Consider the following 26,485-nt stretch of genomic DNA (forward strand, 5'->3'; position numbering starts at 1 on the left):
CACTGGAGGGAGCGTCACAGTGCTGTTAGCCAATCAGAAGCGATATGTTTACATGTCATGAATATTAATGAGTAAGAGCTGAAATCCTGTCGTTCTCTCCCCACCCACTCCTCCACCAAACTAGAACAGCCTGAAACAGGAGCACCACAGCATTTTTTTTTCACCAAAACCGGCCCACAGGGCATTCATTCATACTAGAGACCACCGCACAATTAATGAAAAAACGATGCAATGACACCTTTAAGTGACTGAAGTTATTAATTGTCACTGGTGTCACAAGCACACGTCATTACACCAGTGACCGTAACGCCAATGACACTGTACATGAAATTTGAAGGAGTGTGAATATCTGTACTATTGAGAGTGAACTTACCCAGCACCCACTTCTTCAGAACAAGTTCTTGCTTTTCTGTAAAGAAAATAGCAAAATAATGAAGTTCAGGAATGACCAAATACTAACTCATCCCTCATACTGCTAATAATGTAGCTTTAGAAGAAAATTAATTACCCTGATATTAATTAATTAGCACTGAAAGCCTTTCCCATGACTTTCCTTTTCATGTCATTTTAAATTTGTATTTTAACTACCACATGAACGATTGCAAACCACATCTCCACCATACACTTTGACCATTTGCTCAGGTTTTGGAACAATTATAGTTCTAGTTCATCTTGGTGATGTGCTTGTGTTTAAATGTACTGGATATTTAATATTTCCTGTGTCATGACTTGCTCCATCCTGTCAAAAGTTTGGACATAGCTGCTCATATAAGGGTATATTTTTAATAATTTTTATTTTATTTGCATGGGGCATGAAGGCTTATGTGGTCCAATCCCACAGAAGAGATACTGTAGCACAATCTGCTGAAAAAGTTAACGCTGACACCTTTCTGTTTTAGCCAGCATTAACTTTTTCAGCTGTTTGTTCTACAGTAGCTCTTCTGTAGGATTGGACCATATAGGTTAGCCTTCGTGCCCCATGCAAATCAGTGAGCCTTTGACACCCATCATCCTGTCACCGGTTGTCCTTTGGATCCTTGGACCACTTTTGGTCGGTACTAACCCCTCCATACTGGGAACATCCCACAAGATGTGCCATTTTGGAGATGCTCAGACCCAGTCATCTCACCATCACAATTTGGCCCTCGTCGAAGTCACTCAGGTCCTTACGCTTGCCCATTTTTCCTGCTTCCAACACATCAACTTCAAGAACCGACTGTTCTCTTGCTGCCTAATATATCCCACCCCTTGACAGGTGCCACTGTAATGAGACCATCAATGTTATTCACCTATCAGTGGTCATAATGTTACAGCTAATCAGTGTGTCTAAAACCAATCTAGTGTCCAGTTTTTCTCCAATTTGGAGAGAGGGTGCTGCTCATGCTCTGTCACGGCAGTGTAACACACATGGAGTGACATGCTGTCCACCCTCATCCATATACAGTTGTGGTCAGAAGTTTACATACAGTGACATGAATGTCATCTTGGATATGAATGTCATGGAAATATTTAGGCTTTCAGTAATTTCTCTGAACTGTTTTTTTTTTTTTTTTTTTTTTTTTTTTTCCTGTGGCAGAATGATTGTACAGTATACAGCTTTAACCCTTTGATGCGAAACATGGGTCAAAAGTGACCCGGCTGAGTTTTTATCTTCTATATCTTTGCAATAAATTAATTCCATCATTCAGTATTCAAGGTATTCCTCAATTAACTTGTTTTTGATCATCATACATCCTTATTTTATTTTTTCCTTTCTTACTTTTTGAATAAAAACCCTTTTTGTATCACTACCCTTCTAATGCACAACATGGGTCAAAAACGACCTGCATTCATTTTCCAGGTTATTTCATGTATGGCTGAGTGTTTCTATATCTCATCTCATCTCATTATCTCTAGCCGCTTTATCCTTCTACAGGGTCGCAGGCAAGCTGGAGCCTATCCCAGCTGACTACGGGTGAAAGGCGGGGTACACCCTGGACAAGTCGCCAGGTCATCACAGGGCTGACACATAGACACAGACAACCATTCACACTCACATTCACACCTACGCTCAATTTAGAGTCACCAGTTAACCTAACCTGCATGTCTTTGGACTGTGGGGGAAACCGGAGCACCCGGAGGAAACCCACGCGGACACGGGGAGAACATGCAAACTCCGCACAGAAAGGCCCTCGCCGGCCCCGGGGCTCGAACCCAGAACCTTCTTGCTGTGAGGCGACAGCGCTAACCACTACATCACCGTGCCGCCCGTTTCTATGATATACTTTTGAAATAAATTCATTTTTTCATTTACTTTTCCAAATATGCAGTAAATATCTTGCTTTTGTTTAGCACAAATCATCATTTTTATTTTTCCTTTCTTAAGTTATGAACAAGCACAGCTTTTGTAATTCTACATCAAGTTTACACACATGGGTCAGAACCGACCCGCATGCATTTACTCCAGCGTTTGGTGGGAACTGTGAATTGTGCTTGTGTCAGACATTTCACAGCTCAGCACGGCGCCCTTTGCCCATCTCATACATGGAAGGAATGTTTTTCATTTGTTCTAACATTACCTTAGAAAAAAATGGATTATGTTTAGGTTCCCTTGAGAGTGAGTAGATTACTTGTCAGAAAGTTACAAGTAATTACTATTAGCTACCGAGCTGCTGACATATTCTACTTTAGTTAGCTAATTTTATTGTAGTTGGCTTAGCTAACGACATAGTTAATAAATAAATAACTGGCCCCATTCACTGCTAAAGTAATTACTTGAAACAAATTATTATTATAGTATTAAGACATTTAATTTTAAATCACACTTGGATAACCCATGTGTAGTAATATAAGTATTTTTGTTCATAAAGTAGGAAAGAAAAAATTAAATTAATGATTTGTGGTAATTAAAAACAAGATATTTAAAGAATACTTGGAATATTCAATCATAAAATAAATTGATTTCAAAAGATAGAGCAAAGAAAAACTCAGTCAGCATGAAATAACCTGGAAAATGAATGCGGGTCATTTTTGACCCATGTTGTGCATTAGAAGGGGTGTGCATATGTTTTGCATCAAAGGGTTAATTTAAAAAAAAACACTTTGGTGAACAAATTTTAATTTTCTGTGGGTTTTCTGAAATCAACACAGGATCAAAATTATACATACACTCAGATTATTAATTCTAAAACTTTCAAAATAACTTTTATCTTGCCAAGGCTGAGGTGTCTTAAGTTCCTGTTAGTGATCATGATTGACTGACTACAGCTGGTAGCTTCTCCGTGCCTTCATAAAAAGGGTTTGTTTACAGCACTCATTGGATTGACCAGCACACAGTAAAATGGGAAAGTCCAAGGAGCTCAGTGCAGATCAAAGAAAGAGGATCGCAGATGTATACAATTCCAGAATGTTTCTTGGAGCCACTTCTAAACAATGGCAAATTCCAAGATCAGTTCAAACAATTGTATGCAAGTTATTGTGAGGGGTAGTCACTTTGCCAAGCCACTTTGCTTCATGAAAACCCAAACTGTCACCCTCAGCTGAAAGGAAATTGGTTTGGATGGTCAGGAACAACCTGGGAACCACCATGGCACAGCCCTGCCATGAACTGGAAGCTGATGGATCACTGTCTACAGTTCAGATCACCGTGGACTAAGAGGCTGCTATCCAAGAAATAACCCCCTGCTCCAAAATTGACTTAACTAAAGTTTGAAGCTGACCACATGGACAAAAAAAAGAAAAAGCCTTCTGGAGGAAAGCTGTATGGTCAGATGAGACAAAGATTGAGTTGTTTAGCCACAATGACCACCATGTACAGAGGGACACTGTACCAGCTGGCGGTGGTGGTAGGATCATCATGCTCTACGGCTGTTTTACTGCCAGTGGAACTGGTTCATTGCACAAAGTGGATGGAATAATGAAGGAGGAGGACGATCTCAGAATTCTTCAGCATAAACCATCAGAAACTTGAATGTGACTTGGTACCGGTACTTACAACAGGACAATAAACCCAAACGCACATCAGAGCTGGTTGTGGAGGATAACGCAGGCTAACATTAAGCTTAAAACAAGTCCAGACTTCAACCCTGTTGAAAATATATTGGACCATGTTTATAAGTCGAGTCCATGCCAAGAAAACTATGCAAATTTAATTGAACTCTACCAATTCTACCATGAAGAGTCGTGAAATATCCAACCAGAATTCTGCCAGAAGCTTGTTCATGGTAAACAAAAATGTTTGGTCAAGGTGAATCTTGCGAAGAGACATTTTACCCAAATATTAGGTGTGCTGTATGGATAATTTTGACTCTGTGTCGATTTCAGAAAACCCAAAGAATTAAAATTTGTGCACCAAATTCTAGTGTTTTTTTTTTTTATACAATTAAAGATGCATTCTGCCACAGAAAAAGAACAGTTTGGAGAAATTACTGAAAGCCCAAATATTGCCATGACGTTCATATCCAAGATGACATTCATGTCACTGTATGTAAACTTCTGACCACAACTGTACATGAGCTCATAGGTGTATATTCACTGTGATTGACGGGAAAGAGTAAGGGCCTGGTCCCACAACACCGATAACTGTAACTATATATCTCTCTGCCTGAATTTAGTTCCAGTCTGGAGCAGTCACACCATAACTATAATCCTGAGTATAATATCGGTTGGTCCTGACACTCAGGGAAATAAATGTACATGGTTGTTGGTTTTCACTGGGAAATGTAGCGGTTGTCTGCTGTTTGTGTGCACACCCAGTGCACTCAGCAACACAGAGTGGGCGACAGTGACCGCGAGGAAGAGCTGTTTTGATGCTTATTTTACACAGAAGGCAAAGTTGAAAGAAGAAGAAAAGGAGATAAACTTTAAGATATCCAGTCATACCCACTCTATTGCCGATGATCTTCCATACAGCTTCCTTTTTGGCTGTATCTTTGTACAGCTTGTGCCTTTTGTAATAAAGCATGGGATTCTTCGACACTTCTATTATCAGCTTCTCCTCCATGACGCAATAAAGATGTACAAAGATGCCCGGCAAAAACAGCATGTGCCCAGACAATGTCACATGTAAACAATGATTGGTCAGATGTTTTATTGGATCAGGTCCAGGCCTGGAAAAATCTCTCCAGAAGCAATCTCACCGATACAGATAAACCCAGGCCTGGGCTTGAGGGATCGTTATCGGTCTGGTGTGAGCACCAACCACATGAACTGCAGGGGACTGATTTATGTACAGTTACCATTATAGTTGTCAAAGTATTGTGGGACTAGGCCTTAACGCCATCCCTCCTACCTTGAGAGCACAGCTAATTTGGCTCTCTTGGCTCCTGATCACAGATGGCTGTGGCATCATCCAGGCTTGTTGTACTCGAGTTCAATTCATGCCCTAATTTTAAGGAGTCATGACTCAACTTGGACTTGAGCACTGTTGACTCAGACTCGTGCATTAACCGCATTCGGACTCGTAAATTGGAGACGAGGACTCTGATATTTTTTTTCTTTATTTTTTGTCTCGTCTCGTCTCGTCTTCTTCCGCTTATCCAGGACCGGGTCGCGGAGGCAGCAGTCTAAGCATGGAAGCCCAAACTTCCCTTTCCCCAGACACCTCGGCCAGCTCCTCGGGAAGAACACCGAGGCGTTCCCAGGCCAGCCGAGAGACATAGTCCCTCCAGCGTGTCCTGGGTCTTCCCCGGGGCCTCCTCCCGGGGGGACATGCCTGGAACACCTTTATTTTTTGTAACATGCCATAATAGTTTGGCATAAGATATTTAAATCTACATTAATTTTTGCACTAATTTCACGCAAGAGTGTCACACCTGCGCACACTGGCGCATGCATCAGATAGACTCTCGTGCGCATCGTAAACGACTCACACCTACACAGGGTTAAGGTGCAATCAGCGCGCTGATATAAAAGCTGTGAAAACACTTATTTTGCGAAGTATTGAGTTGCGTTGCGGACACATTACCGAGCCTTATTTCCTTGTTTGGTTTCCTGATCCCTGATTTCCCGTTTCTCATCTTTGATTCTGCAGAGTCTACGATAGCCTGTTTGTGTCTTACTCGACCTGTTGCCTGTTTGTGTTTTACGATTTTTCCTGCCGTTCTGGATTGTTTACCGTCTTCATCACTTGTATTAATAAACACATCATCTGCACTTACATCCGTCTCCCAACCATCTCTGAAAGAATACTTCACACTCCCTGATAAAGAGAAGCACATTCACCTGTTCATACGCCATGTTCAGGAACAAACTTGGGTTAATGGTGCTAAAACAGCCACCGTCCAATGGTGCGGTTGGAGTCTTGGACTCGACTCGGATCAAAAGTGGACTGGGCTTGAAATGTTCTTGAATGAATTGGACTTGAACACTGGGGACTCAAGACTGGACTCGAGTTTTAGTGACTTGACGACAACACTGGCATCATCAGGATTTAAACTCACAACATCCCGACAACACGGCAAAGCCTGTAGTGTCCAAACTTTTGAATGGAAATATCTTATCTCATCTCATCATCTCTAGCCACTTTATCCTGTTCTACAGGGTCGCAGGCAAGCTGGAGCCTATCCCAGCTGACTACGGGCGAAAGGCGGGGTACACCCTGGACAAGTCGCCAGGTCTTCACAGGGCTGACACATAGACACAGACAACCATTCACACTCACATTCACACCTACGGTCAATTTAGAGTCACCAGTTAACCTAACCTGCATGTCTTTGGACTGTGGGGGAAACCGGAGCACCCGGAGGAAACCCACGCAGACACGGGGAGAACATGCAAACTCCGCACAGAAAGGCCCTCGCCGGCCCCGGGGCTCGAACCCAGACCTTCTTGCTGTGAGGCGACGGCGCTAACCACTACACCACCGTGCCGCCTGAATGGAAATATATTAATTATATTGTGATGTATTTATATTTGCGGGAATTGTATTTCTCACTCATCCTCCCATACTCTCAGTGACGGAATCAAGCTGGGCTTGGCTTTCTGTGCATGACACACTTACCACGATTACAAGCAAATTTCTGCTGTTCCTAGTGTACATGCTTCAGAACTCGCTTGAGAAGACCAGAGAACAGAAAACACACGAACAGAAAAACAGAACCCCCCCCCCCAGAAAAAAGCACCAACAAAAAGAAAAGCAGAAAAGGACAGAAGCGAGACAGCACTGAACACACAGAAGGACAAGTGAAAATGATGAAGCCTTGACAGAAAGAGTAACAGGGACATGCTGTAAAAATATCAAACAGAAATGAATAAAAGCTTTGGTTCTGAGTGATGAAGACGTGAGCGTAGTCCACATCAGGCAGATGATTAAACAGTCTATTTAACACATCTCTGAGGCTGACCTGAATATAAAAGGCACAATATCCTGCAGGCTGCAAAGAAAAGGTTCCTGCATGATAACTACATTAACGTCTGCACAAAGTCCTGGTTCAGAAGCTCCACTTGCCCTAGGACATTCACAGTTGGGCAGCAGGGTGTAGGAGGGGGTAGATTTAAAACAGTAGGTAGCAGTAATGGAAGCAAACAGCAAATAAAAGTAGTCGTGACAATGATATGGGGTCGATGAAGGCAAAGTGGGGGAGTATGGAGTAAAGACAGAGCTGTAGGGGCAGTAGAGAGCAAACTTGGGCTAGAAAAGGGGCCAGGTAAAGCAGTCGAGGGCTCGACAGGCATGCTTGAGGTGGATGTTTAAATGGTCGTCTCCAGTCTTTTGAGGAACTTTACCTTCTTCTTGGCCTGTAAAAGCTCTTGGTAGGCACTGGATCGAATAAAACGGCTGTATGAGTCGCTCTTCATCAGCTTATAGATGTGCTCCTGAAGAGGAGGAGGAAGAAGAAAGAAGGAATTTGACAAATGCACATAAATTCCTTAGAACTGTCCATATTATTCATCTAAAGCCCTTGACTTTAACGTTGCTTCGTTATCAAAGCTTGCATGATCAAAATACAAAGACAGAATTGCATTATAATTGTAGAAAGGCAGTATGAGGCAATACTGCGCAAACTGAGGCAGCATAGTGCAAGAGGGCACAGTAGAAGACCAATCAAGGCAGTCGGAGCATTTGAGGGCAGTCGGAGTCAGTGTAAAGTAAAACTGAAGCGGTATGGAGCAGTAGAGGGCAGTATAGGGTGGTAAAAGGCAAACTGGGGGAGCGGAGGTCAATAGGGGGCAGAAGAATGTAGTTCAAGGCAGAGTAATAGAAAAATCGTAGCAGTAAAAGGTAAAGTGAAGGAGTAGGGATATGTAGAGGACATACTGAAGCACCAGAGAGCATGTGAGGGTGGTCGAGGGGAGTAAAGGTAAAATCGAGGCAGTTGAGGGCAAACTGAGTCAGGAGGGGCGCACATTTGTGCAGGAGAGGGCAAACTGAAGAAATAAGGAGCAGTAAAAGGCAAATGAAAGCAGTAGAGGACAAAGTGGCATAACAGAGGGCAGTTGAGGGCAGTAAAGTGTTTATTAAGGCAGTAGGGGGATGCAGAGTGCAAATATTAGCAGTACAGTGTAAATTTGGAGCTTTAGAAGTGATGGGAAAATTGGAGCAGTTGAGGAAAAATTTGAGCAGTCGAGGGCAATTTGGGGCAGAATGGAGCGGGAGAGAGAACAATCAGAGCATGTTGTGGCAGTAGTAGTCCATCACAAAAAATGTATTTTAATTGATCATTTTCAGGAGCACAAAGCACCACTTCATTTAGACAAAACACCACATTGTTCTTCCAAAAAGCCCTGAAGCACACAAAGCCCTTCAACAAATGAAATGCTCCTCTCTGGTGATGGTGCAAGACGGAAAGTTCTCACTGTTAACATTATTAGCAGTTTTTAAGTTAGTGCAGAGTTACAAATGCTTAGCACTGCGACAATCTCTCACAAGTACACGTAACACGTCACGCCGCGCCAGCATACGTCCTGTCACGCCGCACAGGTCCATATCACACGTCCTGTCACGCCGCACAGGTCGATATCACACGTCCCGTCCCACCGGGCCGGTCCACGTAATGCGTCACGCCACACAGGTCCACGTAACACATCACGCTGCGCCGGCCCACGTCGCACGTCCCGTCTCGCCACGCCAGCACACGTCCCGTCCCGTCGCGCCGGCCCACGTCACATGTCCTGTCGTGCTGCACAGGTCCACGTAACACGTCCCGTCGCGCCGTCACACGCCCCGCCGCGCCGGCCCACGTCAAACGTCCCGTGCCATCACACGTCCCGTCACGCCGGGCCACGTCCCATCCCGTCGCGCCACACCGGTCCACGTAACGCATCCCGTCACGCCGTGCCAGCCCACGTCACACGTCCTGTCCCGCCGGCCCACGTCCCGTGGCGCCGGCACACGTCACGCCGCGCTGGCCCACGTCACATGTCCTGCCCCGCCGTCACACGTCCCGTCGTGCCGGTCCACGTAACGCGTCCCGCCGCGCCACGCCGGCCCACGTCCCGCCCCGCTGTGCCGGCCCACGTAACACGTCCCATCACGCCGTGCCGGTACATGCCGTGCCAGCCCACGTCACATGTCCCGCCGCCCCGGCCCATGTCCCGTCCTGCCGCCCCGGCCCATGTCCCGTCGCGCCGGCCCACGTCACACATCCCGCCCCGCCGCGCCGTCACACGTCCCGTCCCGCTGGGCCGGTTCACGTAACGCGTCCCGTCGCGCCGCACAGGTCCACGTAACACGTCCTGCCGCGCCGGCCCACGTCCCGTCCCGCCGCGCCGGCCCACGTCCCGTCCCGCCGCGCCGGCCCACGTCCCGTCCCGCCGCGCCGGCCCACGACCCGTCCCGCCGCGCCGGCCCACGTCCCGCGTCCCGCCGCGCCGGTCCACGTAACGCGTCCCGCCGCGCCGGTCCACGTAACGCGTCCCGCCGCGCCGGTCCATGTAACGCGTCAGTGTGACCTGAGCATCTTCAAAAGTGTAGCGTCCGGGATCTTTGACATTCTGCATGGTCTTATCGTAGCTCTTGGAATCAAGGTTGATGGCATTTGGAGCTCCAGGGGCCAGAAACTCCTCCCAGATCTCCTGCACACGACTGGGCACCTCACGAATTGGCTGCTTCTTAAGCTCCTGCACGGCCAGCCAGAAACTGTAACACATACCAAATCAACTTATACTCATGGGTTGTGTGTTATACAAATTATTCAAAAGTAAAAGATGTCAGAATTGTAAAAGACAAGCAAAACTTTGTGGACATTTATGAAGACATTTTGTGACTGCAGTAACAGGTGTATTCATGCAGTATTCTATAAACTTGATACAGTAAATAAAAAAAAACATCAGAATTTTTTTTTTGTTAATTCAACTTTTTATTTGATTTTCATGTATAAAACATGTAATAATATATAACATAGAACAGACAGCATTGGTAGTGTATGGTCATATGTCCCCTTTTTGAGTCAAGTATCAAGCCAAAAAAAAAAAGGGAAAAGAAATCTTTATCTACTTATGCATACCAATGCTAAATAGTTTCAGCAACCGTAGTAGCACCTTTACTCCTCATAACATCCCCACAATGCCAGAGGCAAAAAAGTGGTCCCATGACTTCTTAAAGTTCTCATTTTCATTATTGACTCTTGCCAACATGTCCTCATAGGATACTGTCTCTGACATAAGTTGCAACCATTGCCTAAATTCTTGGGGGGGGGGGAGGTACTTTTCCATAGTCTGAGAATCACTCTGGTAGCTGTTATAACCCCGACTTTTATTACTGCAAGGTCATACTTTGATGCCTTCGGAAGCTCTGTGTGATCCCCTAACGGGCACAACCTTGGAGACTTCAGTATTGTCATACCCCTCCCCTTCCCCATATGTTCTAGGACTTTTTCCCAAAATGGGTTTATCAGCTTGCATTCCCAGAATGCGTGTACAAATGTTCCTGTCTCCGTGTGACATTTCCAACATAGGTTATTGGCCGAGATGCCCATTCTGTGTAGTTTAGAAGGAGTAAAATAAAACCTGTGTATTTAATTTATATTGAATAAACTTTCCCCTGGCCTCCCGTATGTACTTTCCTGTATTTGACAAAATTTTTAACCATTCCTCCTCACTAAATTCACACTGCATATCTTTTTCCCAAATAAACTTCAAATTACTGCACAGATCTCTTGATTGTCCAATAAAGAATTTGTAGAATCCCGATGCCCTGTGTGCTGTGCTTGGTAAGTAGGGTGCATCAGTTGCCCTCACTTTCATAAAATCTGATGCATTTTTGTTCGGGTGTTCCTTTTCACCAATAAAGACCTCCTGTAAAATTTTTTGACCATATTCAAAAGTCTAATGGTGGCACCATGAGGTTCATTTTTTGCCAAAAAACGCTTATTTTATGTTTTCGCGTAAGGTTTGAATCACAGTGTTGGACTCCATTTATTGATTTCTTGTGACCCAGAGATCATGTTAAGAACCTTTGCAAGGGATTGAGAAGCATTAATGTGATTCATAATACATTTGTATTGTTTAAAAGTAGTTGAACAATGATTCAATGAACAGCTAAAACTCAAACTGTGCTTGATAATATATTTAGAATATGTACTAAAAATGTGTATCTAAGATATTTGGTATACTCTATAAGGTGCCATAATGTTTCATGAAAAGTGATCGAAATTTTGTCATAAAAGTCATAAAATAGCAGCTTTTTCCATAACTTTGAGCTCCTGGTGCCACCATTAAACTTTTGAATTTTGTCAAAATATTTCACCCAGTGTGTTTTCTTACCAAAAGGAACATAAAAACCAAAATGCATCATGATCGGAGGAACTTTTCATTTTTAGGGGGCAACTGATGCACCCTATTGGTAAGTCCAGAAAGTCCATCACCGGGTTTTCCCCTGGTTGAATTTACCCTTATTGATACAGTCTCTGACTTGTAGATATTTCCAAAGGTTCCCTTTGTGTTCCAGATCAAATTTTTGCTGCAGCTCAGAGAAAGACATAAAATGTCCATCTGAATACAAGTCACTTATTTTATGAATCCCTTTTTTAAGCCATTGATCCCAGTAAATAGTCTTTTTCCCAATCTCTATATCTGGGTTGTGCCATAGAGAGGCATAGGGTTGTCTTGTGTGACACTTTACATATCCTATGGACTTCTCTCCAGACTGCTTGGGAATGAGCCAGTACTGGGTTTGAGGAATAGTTATCCCCGTCAGTCCTTGACCTATGTGAAAGAATGTCCACAAACGTAAATGGTACAACCAGCTCCTGTTCCATTTTTATGCAACTTATTTCTGTGCTCGCTCCTCTCCAGTGTTCACTCAGCCGGGCCATTTCAAATGCCAGATTATATAACCTGACGTTGGGGAGGCCTAAACCACCTGTCTCTCTAGATGACCACATTTTTCTTGATATTAATTCTTGGCTTTTTCTCATCCCAAAGAAAAGTTTTTACAATATTATCAAAAGTCTTAAACAATGATAGTGGTATATCTACAGGTAACATCATGGAAACATAATTGAATTGTGGGGTAACAACCAGTTTTATCACATTCACTTTCCCCATGAAGCGAGCTTTAGTTTCCCCCACTTTTCTAAATTTGTTTTTATCTTCTGTCGGAGTGGTTCTATATTTAAGAGCATTATTTCCTCCAGTTTTGGACTTGGTTTAATCCCTAGGTATTTCATGCCTGTGGGCATCCATTTGAAATTAAACAAAGTGATATAATTTGAATGATATGTACTCGATATTGGCATGCCTTCTGATTTGTGCCGGTTTATTTTATATCCTGACAGGTTAGAATAGGAATTAATGCATTCAAGTAACACTGGCAATGAGGTAGCAGGGTCTGCTATTACTGCTAAGATGTCCTCTGCATACATAAATAACTTGTGTTCTCTGCTACCTGTATGTGCACCTTTAATTCTCCCCTCTGCTCTAATGGCTAGAGCCAATGGTTCTAGAGCTATAGTAGTGAATAAAAGGGGTGAGAGAGAGCAGCCCTGTCTCGTTCCCCTTGACAGGCCAGAAAAATTGGATATCACCCCATTCATATAAGGACTGCTGCTCTTGGGCTGGAGTAAAGCACTTTAACCCAGTGGCAAAAACCAGGCCCAAACTCAAATTTAGAAAGGGCTGCCATCAGGAAACCCCATTCCGCCTGGCCGAAGGCCTTCTCGGCATCTAGTGGGAGGGCCGCAACCGGTATAGAATTAGTACGATTTATATGTACAAGATGTACAAGTCTTCGCATATTATCCACTGATGATCTGTGTTTGATAAAACCTACTTGGTCACCATTTATAACGTCTGGTAACACCCTTTCCATTCGTGATGCTAGAGTCTTTGTCAATATCTTAGTCAACCCCAAGCAGGCTTACAGGTCTGAAGTTGGCTGGTTGTGATGTATCTCTGTCTTTTTTAGGGATAAGAGTGATTAAGGCATCATTAAATGTTAGGGTGCATCAGTTGCCCCCTAAAAATGAAAAGTTCCTCCGATCATGATGCATTTTTGTTTTTATGTTCCTTTAGGTAAGAAAACACACTGGGTGAAATATTTTGACAAAATTCAAAAGTTTAATGGTGGCACCAGGAGCTCAAAGTTATGGAAAAAGCTGCTATTTTATGACAATTTCGATCACTTTTCATGAAACATTATGGCACCTTATAGAGTATACCAAATATCTTAGATACACATTTTTAGTACATATTCTAAATATATTATCAAGCACAGTTTGAGTTTTAGCTGTTCATTGAATCATTGTTCAGCTACTTTTAAACAATACAAATGTATTATGAATCACATTAATGCTTCTCAATCCCTTGCAAAAGTTCTTAACATGATCTCTGGCTCACAAGAAATCAATAAATGGAGTCCAACATTGTGATTCAAACCTTACGCGAAAACATAAAATAAGCGTTTTTTGGCAAAAAATGAACCTCACGGTGCCACCATTAGACTTTTGAATATGGTCAAAACATTTTACAGGATGTCTTTATTGGTGAAAAGGAACACCCAAACAAAAATGCATCAGATTTTATGAAAGTGAGGGCGACTGATGCACCCTATTAAATGTATTGGGCAAAGAACCTGTTTTGAATGCTTCCAGGTATACCTTATGTAACATAGGAACCAGGATGTCAATATATTTTTTATAATACTCAATCGGGAAGCCGTCCAACCCAGGTGACCTCCCATTTTTCATGGACAGAATAGTTCTTCTTATCTCATCCTCTGCCAGGGGGCATCCAGCATTGCTCTTTGCTCCTCAGAGACAATAGGCAACCGGAGGCTTGAGAAAAACTTCTCTTCTACTTCTGTGCTAGGTGTGCATTCAGACGCATACAAATCTTTTTTAAAAGTCTTCAAATACCTTATTGATTTCTTTTGAGGATGTTACCACTCCATTTCCTCTCTTAATCATTGGGATATCTGTGAAGATACTCAGTCATCCAGGTACATAGTAATCTGTGGTTGGTAGAAGAGAGCAACTGGACTTGCTTGAAAAGTCTTGAAGACGTTTCACCTCTCATCCGAAAGGCTTCCTCAGTTCTGTCTGTCTAATAGGGAGTATCAAGTATTTATCCTCTCATGGATCATCATAGAATCCGAATCAGAATGCTGATGGCTGCATTGTAGGTGGCTGATGGATGTCATAGACACCCACCTCTGTTCAGTGATGGTCGTTCCAGGTTGACAAAAAAAGAACGATCCTCTCTGGCTAAGATGTCTGCCAGTTTTCTGGAAGTCCTCTCATACTCCCGCACCAGTCGAAGGGAACTCGTCCCAAAGTGCGTAGAAACATATCTGTGAAGATACTCAGTCATCCAGGTACATAGTAATCTGTGGTTGGTAGAAGAGAGCAACTGGACTTGCTTGAAAAGTCTTGAAGACGTTTCGCCTCTCGTCTCGTTTTTCAAGCAAGTCCAGTTGCTCTTTTCTACTAACCACAGATTACTATGTACCTGGATGACTGAGTATCTTCACAGATATGTTTCTACGCACTTTGGGATGAGATCCCTTCGACTGGTGCGGGAGTATGAGAGGACTTCCAGAAAACTGGCAGACATCTTAGCCAGAGAGGATCGTTCATTTTTGTCAACCTGGAACGACCATCACTGAACAGAGGTGGGTGTCTATGACATCTTTTATCAGCCACCTACAATGCAGCCATCAGCATTCTGATTCAGATTCTATGATGATCCATGAGAGGATAAATACCTGATACTCCCTATTAGACAGACAGAACTGAGGATGCCTTTCGGACGAGAGGCGAAACGTCTTCAAGACTTTTCAAGCAAGTCCAGTTGCTCTCTTCAACCAACCACAGATTAATCATTGGGATATTGTTAGAAATGTCCTGATGTTTTAGTTGCCTGGCTAGTAATCTGCCACTCTTTTCCCCTCCTTCATAAAAATTAGATTCCGGTCTAAATAAGGCATATTCTGCTTTTTTGTTATATATTTTGTGTAACTGATATTTATGTTTACAGATTGTTTGATGTAGTTTCTCAGTGTTGTAAATTGCCAATTCTTTTTCCAGATTACATATTTCGTTTTCCAATTTTGCCACTTTCATTGCATTCTCTTTTTTAATTTTAGAAGACTGGGCTATGATTTTTCCCTCGTATGTATGCTTTTGATGCCTCCCAAACAGAGGATATTTTTGATATAGATCCAATATTAATTTCAAAGAATGATTTAAGCTCCTCTGATAATGTGTTGCTAAACACTTCATCCTGCAATATCCTAGTGTTAAGCCTCCATCTGCCTTTTCTATCTCTGTCCGTCTGTAAGTCTATATGTAGCTCTACTGTAGCATGGTCACTGAGGGCAATGGCCCCTATCTTACAGTACACCATTGAGTCTATTAGAGCAGGGGTTCCCAAACTTTTCCATGCCAAGGCCCCCCAAACAGCATTAGCTTCTGGCCGGGGACCCCCTTTGCAAACCCATAGACAATGCTACAAAATATGTAAAGAAACATCAACTTTTAGAATGTTTTCTCTTACTTTTATTCAATAATTGTTACATTTGTTTAGCATAAGAATATTATTAACTAACATGTTTTCAACACAAATATTTTCGCACTGAACAATAAACTTTTCAACAAACTGTTGATAAGAACAGCACAAAAGAAATCAAACCACTCTCAATTGTGTGTGGGAGTGACAGACGGTTTACACTAGTGGGAGGGATGGGCTTGGTGGCTCCTACATAGTTTGTCAACCCTGGGCTTAATCTCCGTCAGTGCCATACACATGTCATTGTCCACATGTAGACGTGCTCTATGTTTGGTTTAGAGTACCTTTAAAGTTGAAAAGCCAGACTCTCACAAGTAGGTTGTTGCAAAAGGGAGAAGGCATTTCAATGCCCTGTCAGCCAAGCTGGGATCGTCCTTTCTTACATGTAGCCAGTAGTTAGACAGGGGAAGAGCCTCAAAGTCCATTTTTAAATCCCCTGAGTTTGTCATCTCAATCAGCTCCTCCTGTGACTTTAAGTCCAGACTAGAACCGACCCTGGGAGCAAAGGGGTTCCTAACCCAGTTTAAATGTGTGTTTTCGAGGTCAGGGAAATAGTCTTTTTGAAATATCCTTGGAGGTGCTCCAGGTGGGACTGGATCGATGGAGAGACGGAGCCCAAATCATCACATGACAGCAGCTCCTGGTGAAGTAGTGGGAACATTTCTGTAACTCCTTCCTGGAGCTTGTTTGACCACAGCATGATCTTTTTGGAAAAAGCACGCACTTTGTCTTGCACCTGGAGTATGTACGTGTCACGTCCTTGCATGCTTTGATTCAGTACATTTAGATGCTGGAAAATGTCTGACATGTATGCAAGTTTGCGGATCCAGGTTGCATCGGTGAACCGATCTGCCAGCTGATGCTTTTCAGATGAGAGGACCTCTGCAGCTCATAGACACGGTTCAAAACTGCGCCCCATGACAGCCAGCGCACATTCGAGTGAAGCAGCAGCCCCTCAAAATGAGCGCCCATCTCATTACAAAGCAGGGTGAACAGTCTGTGTTTCATGGGACGGGCTTTAATGAAATTCACTACTTGTATAACCTCCTGTAGTACCTGATTCAACTCGTTATCCATCCTTTTTGCGACCAGTGCCTCGCGATGGAGCATGCAGTGTGTGGCCACTACATGCAGGGCCTTCTGCTTAATGAGAGCGGTCACTCCACTGATCTTCCCGGTCATTGCCGCGGCTCCGTCCGAACACACCCCCACACAACGGGTCCAGTCCCATCCGTTAGACTTGATGTAATCGTCCAAAACTTGAAAAATGTTTTTCCCAGTAGTTCTTCTTTCAAGTGCTTTACAAAATAGTATTTCCTCCACAATACGCTAGCTTGAGGAGCAAAGCAGCTTGATAAATGGCGCAAACCGCAACGTCACAGGCAATCGGAGAGATGAGCATGGCAAACGTTTCGATATGATGTATTATTAATAATTATATTTTATAATAATGATTAAAAAACTAATTACAATATATTTAATTATTTTAAAAATATTTTTTTCGCAATTTTTTTTTTATTGTTCCTCCAACTTTCTGAGGCCCCCCTAGCGCCCCCTGGCAGCCCCCACTTTGAAAACCACTGTATTAGGGTGCTCGGTATTAGGAAGAAATCAATCCTTGAGTGTGACTTGTGACAATGAGAGTAGAATGTATATTCTCTCTCACGTGGGTTCACTAACCGCCAAGCATCCACCAGGCTCAAGTCCTCTGCTAACATATGTATTGAAGCCCTATCCCTAGGTATGTGTTTGCCACTAGGCCTGCTCTTATCAATCATCCCATCCATCACTTGATTAAAATCTCCTGCCAAAATAACCTGACCTTCCATATCTCCCACCAGTGTATTTATCTTGTGAAAAAAATCAGGATCTTCCTTATTAGGAGCATATATATTACATAATATCGTCTTAATTCCATTAATTAAGGCTTCAATACAAATAACTCTGCCTTCCGTGTCTTTCCTTTCCTTTAACATGACAAAGCTTAGGTTTTTATTTATAAGAATCATCACACCATTCCGTTTGCTTGAATAAGAGCTGTGAAAAACTCTTCCCACCCAAACCCTTTGAAATTTCACTGCCTCCTCATTCTCCATTATGTGGGATTCTTGGATAAATGCTATATCTGTGTTCTTGGATTTCAGATATGCCAGTACCTTCCTCCTTTTAATTTGGTTGCCACATCCATTTATGTTCCATGATATCGCATTGATGTACCTGTTAGCCACCATTCGTATTATAAGCTGGCCTACTTTGTGGCCTCAACTGTAAATCACCTATCATGGCTTTAACTAAAGAAAAGTGGGACATTAAATTACAACAGTTCTTAATTCTTCTACTCAGTGCTGTCTTAATGCAATAATCAACCCCGAACACACCAAACAAAAGAAACCACCCTTTAGTCAGAGCGACATCGAACATTCTGCCGCTCTGCGTAACGTAACCTCCCCCCTCCCCTACACCTATCTAAGTCTGTGAGGCGCATTACTATTAACACAACTTCGGCCACCCCAGACCAACCCATCAGAATAAAATACCTTACTTTCGTCTTTTCACATACACACTTCAAAAGTCAGTTGCAGGACCCGTGGTCATCTATTTGTCACTCTGTATAAATTAATCTGCTTCCTTCCAATCTTTGAACATTTTCTTTTGCCCTTTCCAAGTAAAGATGAGCATAGCAGGGTATACCAATCGGTGCTTCACCGGTGCAAACTCCTTCCTTTTCTCTGTCAACTCCCTTGTCAGGTCCTCGAAAAAGGACAGCTTGCAACCCTCCCATTCAATTCCACGTTTCTCCTTGGACACCTGTAGCACTTTATCTCGAGCCGTTGAACGTAGGAAGCGGATCAAAATTGTCCTTGGTGGCTTGTCCGGGTCGGGCATAGGGAGCCATTGAGCGGTGTGCTCGTTCAACCTCAAATTCCTGGCCGGTGAGCCCAACCTCCTCGGATATGATTCTCTCCACATACTTTGCCCTTATGCTCTTTATTTTCTTTCAGTCCCACCAACCTTGCGTTGTTTCTCCTGCTCCGATTTTTGAGGTCTTCAACCCGCGTCCGCAGTGTGTCTAGCTTTATGTCGTGTTTCTCTACATCGTTCTCTATTCTCGCCTTTACGTCCTCTATGTCCAATTTCTGTTGTTTGGCATCTCCAAGCCTGGTTTGTATGCCATCCACAGCCTCCTTCAGCTCCTTTGTGGTCTCCTTGATGGCAGCAACATCCACTGCTAACAGTTTAAGTGTTGCATTCATCTTTCTTTCGTATCTCTTCCATTACTTTATCACCGGTTTCTTCCAGTCTATCGCTGTTGGCCATGCTGCTTCTCGCTAAAGTCTTGCTTTTCTTGTTCGCGCCTTGGAAAAAGTTTGCCCTGGTACTGTTCGACATTTCACCGCCTAATCTGCAATCTGACGATCTATAAAATTAACACCAATATGACCATCAAAGTGTATGCAAAAAACAGTGTGTTTCTAGAAGATTAAATTAGATGATGGGCCATCTGGAGCTCTCCTAGTGTGCTGCCATCTTTCTCGGCAGTCCCACGTGACTCCCCGGAATTTACTTTAATATTTCATGGGTGTACTACTTTAATGATTATTAATATATTTGTAGAGTTTGATTTTATTTGTTAAAATGATTTGTCACCTTTTTTAAGACTATTTATAATGAATACATTATTATAGATTATTATTATAGAATTTTGGTTATTGATGTACAGTACCTTGCAAAAGTATTCATCCCCCTTGGTGTTTGTCCTGTTTTGTCGCATTACAAGATGGAATGAAAATGGATTTTTGGAGGGTTAGAACCACTTGATTTACACAACACGCCAACCACTTTAAAGGTGCAAGTTGTTTTGTTGTGACACAAACAATAAGATGAAAAAAAAAAAACAGAAATCTGGAGTGTGCATAGGTATTCACCTCCCACAGTCAATACTTTGTAGAGCTACAATTACAGCTGCAAGTCTCTTGGGGATTTGTCTCTATTAGCTTAGCACATCTAGCCACTGGAATTTTTGTCCATTCCTCAAGGCAAAACTGCTCCAGCTCCAAGTTAGATGGGTTGCGTTGGTGGACAGCAATCTTCAAGTTATCCCACAGATTCCCAATTGGATTGAGGTCTGGGCTTTGATTAGGCCATTGCAAGACATTTAAATGTTTCCCTTTAAACCACTCCAGTGTAGCTTTAGCAGTATGTTTAGGGTCATTGTCCTGCTGGAACATGAACCTTCATCCCAGTCTCAAACCTCTGGCTGACTCAAACAGGTTTTCCTCCAGAATTGCCCTGTATTTAGTGTCATCCATCTTTCCTTCAGTCCTGACCAGCTTTCCTGTCCCTGCAGGTGAAAATATCCCCACAGCATGATGCTGCCCCCACCATGGTTCACTGTAGGAATGGTGTTCTCAGGGTGTTGGGTTTGCGCCACACATGGCATTTCTCATGATGGCCAAAAAGTTCAATTTTAGTCTCGACCAGAGAATCTTCTTCCATGTGTTTGGGGAGTCTGCCACATGCTGTTGGGCAAAGTCCCAAACGTGTTTTATTCAGCAATGGCTTTTTTCTGGCCACTCTTCCATAAAGCCCCACTCTGTGGAGTGCACGGCTTAAAGTGATCCTATGGACAGATTCTCCCATCTCCGCTGTGGATCTTTGCAGCTCCTTCAGTGTTATCTTTGGTGTCTTTGTTGCATCTCTGATTAATGCCCTCCTTGCCCGGTCTGTGAGTTTTGGTGGGCTGGGCCTTCTTGTCAGGTTTGTAGTGGTGCCATATTTGTTCCATTTTGCTATAATGGATTTAATGGTGCTCCGTGGGATATTCAAAGTTTGGGATATTTTTTATAACCTAACCCTGATCTATACTTCTCCACAACTTTGTCTCTGACCTGTTTGGAGGCTCCTTGGGTTTCATGTTGCTTGCATAGTCGTGTTGCAGAGTCAGGGTCCTTCCAGAACAGGGTGATTTATATAGACATCATGTGATAGATCATGTGACACTTTGATTGCACACAGGTGGATCTTAAATCAACTAATTATGTGACTTGGACCAGCTCTTATTTAGGGGTTTCATACGAAAGGGGGTGAATACTTATGCACACTCCAGATTTTTGTTTTTTCATCTTAATTATTGTTTGTGTCACAATAAAAAACAATGTGCACCTTTAAAGTGGTAGGCCCATCCATCTTCTATCGCTTATCCGGATCCGGGTCGTGGGGGTAGCAGCCTAAGCAGAGCAGCCCAGACTTCCCTCTCCTCGGCCACCTCCACCAGCTCTTCTGGGGAAATACCAAGGTGTTCCCAGGCCAGCTGAGAGATGTAATCTCTCCAGCATGTCCTGAGTCTGCCCCGGGGTCTCGTCCCGGTGGGGCATGCCCAGATAACCTCCCTTGGGAGGCATCCAGGGGGCATTCTAACAAGGTGCCCAAACCACCTCAACTGACTCCTTTCGATGTGGAGGAGCAGCAGTTCTACTCTGAGTCTCTCCTGAATGACCAAGCTTCTCACCCTGTCTCTAAGGGAGAGCCCAGCCACCCTGTGGAGAAAACTAATTTCTACTGCTTGTATCTGCGATCTCATTCTTTCGATCACTACCCGTAGCTTGTGACCATTGGTGAGAGTGGGAACGTAGACGGACCAGTAAATTGAGAGCTTTGCCTTTTGGCTCAGCTCTCTCTTTACCACAACAGACCGGTTTAGCATCCGCATCACTGCTGACGCTGCCCCGATCCTTCTGTCCAACTCCCCCTTACTCTCAGTCGTGAACAAAACCCCGAGATGTTTAAACTCCTCCACTTTAGGTAGCAACTCCCCCCTGACCTGGAGTAGGCACTCCACCCATTTCCGGCTGAGCGCCATGGCTACGGACTTGGAGGTGCTAATCCTCATCCCAGCTGCTTCGCACTTGGCTGCAAATTGTCCCAGCGCATGCTGTAAGTCACAGGTTGATGAAGCCAACAGGACCACATCCGCAAAAAGCAGAGACGTGATCCTAATGCCACCAAACCAGACACCCTCCACCCCTTGGCTGTGCCTAGAAATTCTGTCCATAAAAGTTATGAACAGAACCAGTGACAAAGGACAGCCCTGGCGGAGTCCAACATGCACTGGGAACGAGTCTGACTTACTGCCGGCAATGTGAACCAAACTCCTGCTCCAGTCATACAGGGACCGAATGGCCTGCAGTAGTGGGCCCTGAACCCCATACTCCTGAAGCACCCCCCACAGGGCACCACGAGGGACATGGTTGTAAGCCTTCTCCAGGTCCACAAAACACATGTAGACCGATTGGGCAAACTCCCATGCACCTTCCAGTACCCTTGCAAGGGTAAAGAGCTGGTCCAGTGTTCCACGACCAGGACAAAAACCGCATTGTTCCTCCTGAATCTGAGGTTCGACGATTGACTGGACTCTCCTCTCCAGCACCCCAGCTGAGGCTTTCCCAGGGAGACTGAGAAGTGTGATCCCCCTATAGTTGGAACACACTCTCTGATCCCCCTTTTTAAAAAGGGGGACCACCACCCCAGTCTGCCAATCCAGAGGCACTGTCCCTGACCTCCATGCAATGTTGAAGAGGCATGTCAACCAAGACAGCCCAACAACATTCAGTGCCTTCAGGAACTCGGGACGAATCTCATCCACCCCCGGAGCCCGGCCACCAAGGAGCTTTTTAACCACCTCAGCAGCCTCAGCCCCTGTGATGGGTGAGTCCTCCCAAGCACCCTCAGACTCTGCGTCCTCCTCGGACAACATGAAGGTGGGATTGAGGAGATCCTCATTGGATGATGTCCCCGGTTGAGGTCAACAGCACTCCATCCTCACTGTAAACAGTAGGGACAGAGCACTGTTTTCCTTTCCTGAGCCGCCAGACGGTTTCCCAGAATCTCTTCGAGGCCGACAGAAAGTCACTTTTCATGGCCTCACCGAACTCGTCTCACACCCGAGTTTTTGCTTCAGTGACTGCCAGAGCTGCACTCTGCTTGGCCCGTCGGTATCGGTCAGCTGCCTTTGGAGACCCACAGGCTAACCAAGCCCAATAGGACTCCTTCAGCTTGACGGCTCCCCTCACCACAGGTGTCCACCAGCGGGTTTGGGGATTACCACCACGACAGGCACCAACAACCTTGCAGCCGAGCTCCACTCGGACTCAATGTCCCCATCCTTCCCCGGTATGCAGTTGAAGCTCTGCCGGATGTGACGGTTGAAGAGCCGATGGACGGGAGCCTCCACCAGACGTTCCCAGCATACCCTCACTACTTGTTTGGGCCTGCCCAGCCTCCTCCTCCGCCATCTGATCCAGCTCGCCACCAGGTAGTGATCAGTTGACAGCTCTGCTCCTCTCTTCACCCGAGTGTCCAAGACATACGGTCGTAGATCAGATGAAACAACTACAAAGTCAATCATCGATCTGCGGCCTAGGGTGTCCTTGTGCCACGTGCACTTATGGACACCCTTATGCTCGAACATGGTGTTCGTTATGGCCAAACTGTGCATGGCACAAAATTCCAACAACTGAACACCACTCAGGTTCAGATCAGGCAGGTTGTTCCTCCCAATCACACCCCTCCAGGTCTCACTGTCATTGCCCACGTGAACATTGAAGTCCCCCAGTAAAACAATGGAGTCCCCTCTAGCACCCCACTCAAGGACTCCAAGAAGGCCAGGTACTCCGAACTACCATTTGGTGCATAAGCGCAAATGATAGTCAGAGACCTAAAGTGGTAGGCATGTTGTGCAAATCAAATGGTGCTAACCCTCCAAAAATCCATTTCAATTCCAGCTTGTAATGCAACAAAACCGGACAAACACCAAGGGGGATGAATACTTTTGCAAGGCACTGTATATTACAGATGCTTTGCACAGGTCAGTTATAACAGCAGTTCAGGACTGAATATGGATAGTAATAATTACATGCTATAACATGCTTATAACAAGTCTTATTCCCTAAAGTAGCTTTATGAGGACTTATTCAAATGTAACTTTGAAAGTGGCTAAAAATGATTAAGCAAATATAAAGAATCTAAACAGGTAAAATGAGACAAGGGAAATACAGAACTCACTGATTATTCAATTAACATAAATGATGAATAAATTTCTAAGAAAATAAGGATAAAATGCTCTTTTTTCAGGATTTTACATATGAAAAATATATCATTTATTCTAATATTTATTTTATATTGAGGATAAAATTCTCTCACTGGTTTTGCCTTTTTCTATTTCTTTTTTCAGTGCAGAAATACACAGATATAAGAGAGAAATGAACATCAACTCAGATGTGTGATTAAAACTGGATGAGGATCAGTTTCTCTCACCACAGGTTCTCTGAGCTGAATTCAGACTCCAGAAACTTCAGGAACTGTTCTCTCCCCACAGGATCCTTCAGAACCTCATCAAACCCGAAACCCCACCGTCTCACCCTCTGCTGACCTGGCTCCTTACTACGACAGAGAGAGAGAATGAATAATATTAAATATATTCAAGCAATAAATCGAGAATGAGACGTGCTGAACACTAACATTTTTAAATCTTTCCAATCCAAGTGTTCAATAATTTCACATTTTTGCCTGAGGGCTGAAAGACTGAATCACGTTCAAAAGACATACTAACGACTGCACATGACTTTGACTTTGCTTATTAATTAACTGATTATGAATCAATTTGCTTATGAATTAACCTTGTTGTTCAGACATTACCATCATTTAAAAAAAAATAAAAAAAAAAGTGCGCTGACCTTAATCTAAAGGACAATTCACACTGGAAGTGTTTCCAAAGTGTCCCCCCCCCCCCCCCAACACACCACAAGGTGAAATTACTCTTTCCTTTTTAATTAGCGTTTCAATCCATGCCTGCTGTGTCTGAGGAGAGTGAAAATTGAGCCCACATGTCACACTGCCCTTGCTTCACACGTCATCTCATATTTTTCTTAATTACTTGTGCAGATAAGTAACATAGCCCTTACAGAAATCTACTGAAATCACAGAATCCCACTTTCTACACATATATATATATATATATATATATATATATATATATATATATATATATATATATATATATAAGTTTAAAGATACCATGTTAGAAAAGTGTTTAAGGTAGTGCTGCTCACGAATAATTAGAAAAACAAACAAACAGGCTGTTTATTCACTGTCCCGCTGTCTGATTTACTGTTTTTATTTATTTGTGTTGGAATTAAAGGAGAACTGAAGGCAATTTTTTTTTATTATGCCCAAGAAATTGGACTTCAGCAGGTGTTTAGTTCATTTCCGATTAATTTTAACTTTCCCCATGTGAAGGTTGGAGAATCTTTTGGACTTAAAGGGGAACTAAAGGCAAATTTTTTGTCATCAAAATTCTCATTTTATTAAATATCGGAATGCATTTTTGATCGCCATTTTGTCACTGCTATAGCAAGTTATGAGTGTTTGAAATATGCTCTGTAATATATCAGTCCATATGTCAAAGCGATGGCCGTAAATGAGATTCGTTGAGACCTGTGCGAGACATCGTAGGACGGAAGTCCATACATGTCAACCTTTGGTCAATCAAACCTGTATAACCAACCTCCAAAATCCGTATTTCCCTTATAAAATCCGTATAAGATGCAAATTAAAATAATTTACCTAAAATTTGAATGATAATTAACCATGATATATCCCAGTTACTTTTTATTCAATATTAATAACAATAAACCTTCAGAATGAATACAAAGCTCCAATGTTTGACAAAAAGACAAAGTGTTATCAGCGTAGTTACGAAGGAAATACTTCGTTGTTTGGAGACAGGTTTCACCGAGCGGCTATTATGCGCGAGACTTCATATTAGCCACAAAGTCAGAAAAATCTGTTCGTAAAATTACGTTATAATGACCAAATACAATGAAAAGTGTTTTTCCAGTCTCACCTGTGAAAGGTAATCCCATGTGATCTCGTTTGGACGGTAAACCTGTTGGTACAGTTAAACGCAGCACATGAATGAGGCATCTTTATTCTCGGCTACTGTCTAGACGCTATACCAGAGACGGCTGAAGAATCTCCACTTTGCCACATCCAATATGGCGGCGAGGATGATGTATGATTCTACGCAGAAGGCGGCGTCTATGTTTATATGTCTATGACTTCCCGGTTGGCGGGATTCTCGCAATGCGGTGTGCGCATGATCAAAAGTGGAACGAAGTCTCGCTACCACAAGATAACGCGCGATTTCATAAGACTCTTTACTGGCTGGCTGTGGTGTACAGTAGGTTTGTAAATGTTATGCGCTCAGTTTTTAAAATGGCGGCACTGACACCTGGCTGACACTTCACATTTTGAAGTCTCACACAAGTCTCGTGAAGATCGCGCGGATAAGCGACGCCTGCCGTGGACCAAGCGAACTAAATTCAACATGGCTGAAAATCGAATAGGCCGATAAGTATAATATTTAAATGCAATTAGTTGCCAATATGAGTCACGATATAAGGTTACTAAAACTGAAAACGTCACTGAATAACATGTTAATTAAGAAATAAAGCAAGTTTAAAAATGACTTCAGTTCCCCTTTAAAGCTGACTTCATCCTCACG

At 43.4% G+C, this 26,485-nt stretch overlaps 1 protein-coding gene across 1 annotated transcript in view; it reads right to left on the reverse strand.

Moving 5' to 3' along the window:
• Positions 1–388: 388 nt before the first annotated feature.
• rgs7b (regulator of G protein signaling 7b) overlaps positions 389–26,485 on the reverse strand; it is a 335,399-nt gene continuing 309,302 nt past the window's right edge. The window contains exons 13-16 of the mRNA XM_060940302.1: positions 24,238–24,363; positions 9,871–10,057; positions 7,705–7,794; positions 389–409 (exon numbers count right to left, since the gene is read on the reverse strand). Of these exons, the coding sequence (XP_060796285.1) occupies positions 389–409; positions 7,705–7,794; positions 9,871–10,057; positions 24,238–24,363 (424 nt within the window). The remainder of the gene's footprint in view (positions 410–7,704; positions 7,795–9,870; positions 10,058–24,237; positions 24,364–26,485) is intronic.

The sequence above is a fragment of the Neoarius graeffei genome, chromosome 14 (assembly GCF_027579695.1).
Source record: "Neoarius graeffei isolate fNeoGra1 chromosome 14, fNeoGra1.pri, whole genome shotgun sequence".
Taxonomy (NCBI): Eukaryota; Metazoa; Chordata; class Actinopteri; order Siluriformes; family Ariidae; genus Neoarius; species Neoarius graeffei.